This window comes from Mus pahari, chromosome 21, assembly GCF_900095145.1.
Source record: "Mus pahari chromosome 21, PAHARI_EIJ_v1.1, whole genome shotgun sequence".
In the NCBI taxonomy this organism is placed as follows: Eukaryota; Metazoa; Chordata; class Mammalia; order Rodentia; family Muridae; genus Mus; species Mus pahari.
The window spans coordinates 19,944,068-19,950,067 of record NC_034610.1 but is presented as its reverse complement, the minus strand read 5'-3'; the positions used below and the strand labels follow the sequence as shown (position 1 = coordinate 19,950,067).

The window sequence follows — 6,000 nt, the reverse complement described above, 5'->3', positions numbered from 1 at the left end:
AATCACTGGCATATAGCTGTGGCCACATTGCTCCTTCTGACCTCAACCTGTTCCTTCATGGTGGCCTTTGGCACCCCTGATCTTCACCTTTCTTGCGGTGTTCTCTTTGCCAGGTCATGCTGTTTTGGCCATGATATGCCATAATACTGTAGTTTTAAAAAAAAAAACCATGCCTCATCTCCCCATTCCCTTACGGAGGAACAGAGTTCTGTGGGATCACACACCCTTCCCTCTCTTGTCTATTTCTAGAGCCCCCTGGGATTCAGTTGTCAGTCGCCACAGCTTGGGGGTTGGGGGACCATCTCTCAGTTGATCTCTGGGTACCTGTTTGTAAGCTTCCATAATTCATATGCTCATCAGCATAAGATCTTTCTGCAGACTTGAAGTCAACCCCTTCTTTTTCCATTGTTCTCACCACTGCTGTGTGCCCCATCACTGACTTGTTTGCATCTCAGCCCTCTCCAGTCCCTGAGATCTGGGGCTGTGTCCATCCACATCATAGTATAGTGAAACATAGTCTGTACCTTCCAGGTGCACGGGTTATGCACGTTTCCTTTTCTTTTTTCTTTTTTTCTTTTTTTTTTTTTTTTATTGTTTTACATTTCCTTATCTTGTTGGAGTTCACAGTAAGTTCTAAAAGTTCCAAGGTTTTGTGTGGGTCCACTCCAGCTGCTCTTGAAAAGTCTCCCTCAGTGAGAAGATGACTCATGAGTTAGTATTTAAAGACTTGTGGATCAAGTTATGTCCAGTGTGATGATTGAATGTGTCTGACTCGTTCATCAAGCTCTATCTTCAGGCATTGTGGATGGTACAAACTCAGGTGTATCCATGGCCTTGAGAGTTACATGTTCCTTCTCAGGGTCTGCTAAGTCTGGGACTTTTTTCATGGGTCAGTATTGTAAAACATATATTAAAGCGATGTTTCTTTTCTGTCCCTTTCTCTGCAGAAGCACCTCCTGACCCCACATCCTTCAGGGTCCTGGTAGCATCATTTCTTTTAGCTCTGTCCCATCAGGGGTGAGAAATAGAGGCTTCATATTACAGGATCACACCAACTGTACTCTTTTGCTTCCCTGTGGCCACCCAACTTCCCTCTTGTCTTTCTCTGCCTGGTGGACTATCCAGTCACCACACATGATGGGGCCTTTATATATTGTGATTCTGGCTCTCCCAAGGTCCTGATGACTCATCATTGGACACATACAGCCAGGGGCCAGCCACTTGCTTCTATGCTAGAAGCAGTAATCTCAACCAGGCACCTTGACACTGTCCTGCCTTTACAACTGGCTTTCACATCTATGGGAACCTCAGGAAGATCAGTAACTACATGCCCAACGTGCTGTGATCCACATATAAGTCTCAGCTTCTTCTGAGTTCTTGTCCAAGCAGACTGTGTGTACCCTGTCATGTCTCTGTCCCTCCTGCCTAACATCCATCCTCTTTTCTTCCAGTGTTCTCTCGAGGGCTGAAGAAATCGTCCCAGGAACTCTATGGTCTCATCTGCTATGGCGAGCTACGCAAGAAGATTGGTGGTTGTGAGTACTGCTGCTGCCTGTGGGTCGTCCTGGTGGAATGATGTCCTGGTCACCACTGATCTTTAGTGCGCAGGGATCCAACTTTTATCTTGCAGTTTTTTTTTTGACAACAAATAAGTTGAAAAAGATCTAATGACCGTGTCTTCACCTGACCTCCCATTTACTAGTGTTTGTTTATGTCTTTCACACACAGGTGCACTGTTTTCTCTCTTCCATTTGACTGTAGATCCTCGTACCGCACCCTAAGACCTCAACCCTGTGACCTGGAGTACACACTGCCTGTTATGATTGTACTGAGTCATTTTAAAGCTATTAAAGGGTGCAGTACCCTGCTAACTTCCAGCCTACATTCAGAGTCTATAGAGCATCCCCAAGTAATGGACAGGTCCTTGCCTAGGACTACTGCTCTGTGCAGACCCTTCTGTGTATAAAGTGGTTGCATTGCCTTTTGCTGCCATGACTGCCTATCTGAGCCACTATATGATGGCGCATCAGTTCTGGCTGGCCCTAATCTGACTACAGCTCAAGGCTACTTGTCTTCATCTCAGCCAGTGGGCCCAGCACAGGCACCTGCTAGTCATGATACCCAGGAGTTCTGACATTTGCCCTTCCCTTCCTCCCCTCTCATCTTGTTTTTTCCAGGATATGGTTCATTAGGTCCTGTTTGATTTTGTTTGACTTCCTCCACTTGGATGCCACCCATTGGCCTCTCTGTACAACCTGCTAGACACAGGACTGTAGGGCCTTGTTCCTGCCTTAGCTTCTCTTTTCATCAACCCATTTCTTCTGCATATCTGAGCTCCAGTCTCCCTGATCACACAAGGCTTAAACTGAGTTGTATACATTTTTTTTTCATGTGTTTGTGGTCTTAGATGGAGAGGTTGGTTAGTGCCGTGTAAGGCCATGATGTGCCTGCTCTTGCAGGCCTATGTCTACATTTGCTCTTGCTAGTGTCCTTCCTGAAGATCTGTTCCACCTGGGCCCTTCCCTTCGGGGCAGGGTTTCCTTTCCTTTCTTTGGTGCAGTTGTACCTGCATTTAATTCTTTTACTTACTGTTCATCTGACAACTTCATTTTGTTTTCATTCTTTTTGATTTTTTGAGACAGGGTTTCTCTGTGTAGTCTTGGCTGTCCTGGAACTTGATTTGAGGACCATGCTGGCCTTGAACTCAGTGATCTGCCTGTCTCTGCCTCCTGAGTACTGAGATTAAAGTATATGTCACCAGGCTGAAGTCTGTTTTCCTTCCTTCCTTCCTTCCTTCCTTCCTTCCTTCCTTCCTTCCTTCCTTTTTCTTTAATCATGTTTACAGCTTTTCTCTAGTTTCTGTCCTGCACTATCTATGATTAAAAAGTCCTTTAAGTCCTTCATAGGTATAGTATGTCCCTGGCTGCTTTTATAATTCAATCTTGTCTTGGTTCTCTGCCTGACTAGTGATTGTGGTCCCTTAATTCCCAAGCCCCTCAGTACTGTTGAGGAATTTTATAGCTCATATCCCAGTGCCACTGCCTAGGTTCTTGTGTTAGCTTTTTAATTCCTACTTTCCTGCACAGACACCTTGAGGACAGTGCTGAGCACACAACTAGGGCACGAGAGCCATCATTTAGCAGGCCCCGGGTTTTAAACTATGTACCTGAGAGTTCACAGTCAGCAAGGAAAGAAGGCCCAGGACCCAGTGAGATGCCTGGTGGAAGCAGTTATCAGCACCAGGCACTATGGGAGCTTAGCCGTGGTTCAGCAGTACAAGAAGGTCAGGGACAATTCCTGTAAGAAGAGCTACCTGAGCGCAGAGCATATTGGATGCTTAGGAAATGGTTAGAAAGAGGCTGTGTGGGTGAGGCAAGGTACTGGTCAACTTTACTGCAGATGTGGATCGTTAAGTTATAGACCATTAATTAGCAAGTTCTAGAGTCTGTGTGGAAGCAATAATATTGGAATTTGTGATTGTTTGCATCTAACTACACCATGGCCTCATTTATTTTTCTGTACATTTAAAGGTATGGATGACAAGAATGCAACAAAGTTGAATGAACTCATTCAGGTTGGGTAAGTATAAATTACAGTATATACTTGTATCCATTCACTGACCCACAGAAGTTGAAATGAGTGCTGGTTTCCTTCATTTTCTTTTCTTTTTTTTAATTTTTTCTTTTAATCTTGAGCATGTTGTGTATGAGAACTGGCATGTGAGTTGTGGTGCTTGTGTAGAGGTCAGCGGAAAACTTTGAGCAGTCATTTCTACTGGAGTGTTCCCAGATTGAACTCACACCGTCAGACTGTGCAGTGATGTAATTTCCTCTTTGTTGCTCCGATAGACAGTTTGACCAAAAGCCATTCAGGGGAGGAAAGTGTTGATTTGGCTTACACCTTAAGTTAGGGCTGAACCCAAAGCAGAGACCATGTAGGAATGCTGCTTACTGGCTTGCTCACTAGTTTTTGCTCAGCTACTTCTTTTATACGGACCAAACCTACCTGCTAAGGAATGATTCTGCCCACAGTGGGCTGGGTCTTCCCACATCAGTCAGTGAAGAGGTACTCACAGATAAAGCCACTGGCCAGTCTGATCTCAGCAGTTCTTCAGTTCTGGTTTCTTTCAGGTGACCCTTGGTTGTGTCAGTGCTAGTTATAAAGACTGATAAGGACATGAGGCGGGTGTTTCATCTGCTCAGCCTCTAACCAGCCCACCACAGAATTAAGACTTCTCACCGTCCTCTTTGGCATATGTTTTTGTTCCCACAGATGTTCCCTGTGCCTGCCCTTGCCTGTGCACGGATGGCCAGGGCTCTCTTTCTCTTGCCTTAGTACTTTGATGTGTTGGCTCCTGAGCTGCTGCAGATATCCTTTCTTGCCTTTTAACACTTAACCTGACCCTGACTTCCAGGACTTTTTAGCCTATTGTTTTTGACCTTTTCTGTTTCAAAGACACTGTCTGCATTAGGGTTGAGAGTGGAGACAGCACCCTGCTTTGTCCTTAGGTTTTCTTCATGGACTGCCACTCTGCATCAGCAGGCGTGGATGGCATAGTTAGAATTTTAATCCTTAGGAGTCCTCTTGTGAGCTGCCTGTCTCTGGAGTTGGTACATAAGTCAGTAAGATATTGTTGTCCTGAGCTTCTCTCCAGTTCCATACCCACCATGTGGTACTCTCTGGGCTTCTCCAAAACAATATCTTTGTCTGTTGCACCTTTTCTTGTGGCTCCAAAGACCTCTGTCATTTTCCTGGTAGAGCTCGGCCTTCTTGTCCATACCTTGGATATCAGCTTCATTGCCTGGAAGCCCCAGTCTTGCTGAATGTCTCACTCTGCATCTTCACTTGGCTAAAGGTTGGATGCTTAGTTATACCTCTGTCCCCTGTCTCATCATGGCTCCCCTCTGTCCTGGGGGGGGGGGGGTGTCACACTTCTAATGATGCTGCTGTTGATGCTGCTCTGCTACACTGCAAGACCCATTTCTGCCACTGCCTGTTAGGCATTTTGTGGAGGATAGCGAATGGTTTTGTTTTGCTTTGTTTAGGGCCCTTGTTGAAAGCTGCTGTGTCCTCTTGATCGTTCCTTGCCCTCAATCCCCCAGGCCATTCCCTGACCCTTGAACATTTGGTCTGCTTTGTCATTCAGACCCTTCTAGCTACTGTGGACATAACAGTTTTTATATCTTTTGCGATACAGCCTTCCTAAATACCTAGTACTGTTCTCTTGCTTCTTTCTCGTTGGCCTGAACTTTGGTGTTTAGATGACTTTATGCATGTTGGAGTGAGCACCTAGGGCTCAGCTAGGTGAACCCTTCCTGTGTTCTTCCTGGGACTGTATTTATAAACCTTTATTTTCATAACAACCCAGGCCTGATCAGATTGATTCACTGTGGAAGAGCATTGTGATCTGCCAAAACTGTTGGGTGGCCTTAAATACCAATTACATTCCTTGAATATAGCTTGTCTCAGATATAGTCAGAGGCCATCAGAAAATGGAGTACCATCTGTGTTTGTTGGGGCCTTATTAGGTGGGATTGACTTGCTTTGTGTCCCCATTTGAAAGTCAGTGCCCAGTCTTCATTTCCTTTTGCACCTACCTTTTCTTTTTTTAAATAAGGCTGAGCAGTTGTATGTTAGTACTTTTTCTGGGGAAGGCTGCAGTGATCACCATTGTTATGGCTTTATCAGTAGGCAAGAAGTGTCCCTTGAGTGGCAGGACCATGGTGATTTGATCTGGCCGAGACAGATCTTCCCTTGAACTTGCGTAAGTCTTAGTGTGAGGTTTCCTGATACTCGTGGACAGCGGGTGGATGGTGTACCTCTGTTGGACTGCACGGAGTCAGGCACAGGTTTTGGTGCTACTTACACATGTGGCCCTGCTTCTTTGAGAATCATATGGGAAATGATGATGGCGCTGGAGCCTAGGAGTACTCCTGGACCTTGTGTTCCTTGTGTGGCTGCTTGGGCAGATAGCCACCCCAATTGGAGATTTTTACTTTT

General features: G+C 45.5%; 1 protein-coding gene across 4 annotated transcripts in view; it reads left to right on the top strand.

Annotated features, from left to right (window-relative positions):
• Cramp1 (cramped chromatin regulator homolog 1) overlaps positions 1–6,000 on the top strand; it is a 48,678-nt gene that overhangs the window by 19,410 nt on the left and 23,268 nt on the right. For all 4 annotated transcript variants that reach the window (XM_029533001.1, XM_021221616.2, XM_029532999.1 and 1 more), the window contains exons 5-6: positions 1,452–1,535; positions 3,531–3,579. In XM_029533001.1, coding sequence (XP_029388861.1) covers positions 1,452–1,535; positions 3,531–3,579 — 133 coding nt within the window. The remainder of the gene's footprint in view (positions 1–1,451; positions 1,536–3,530; positions 3,580–6,000) is intronic.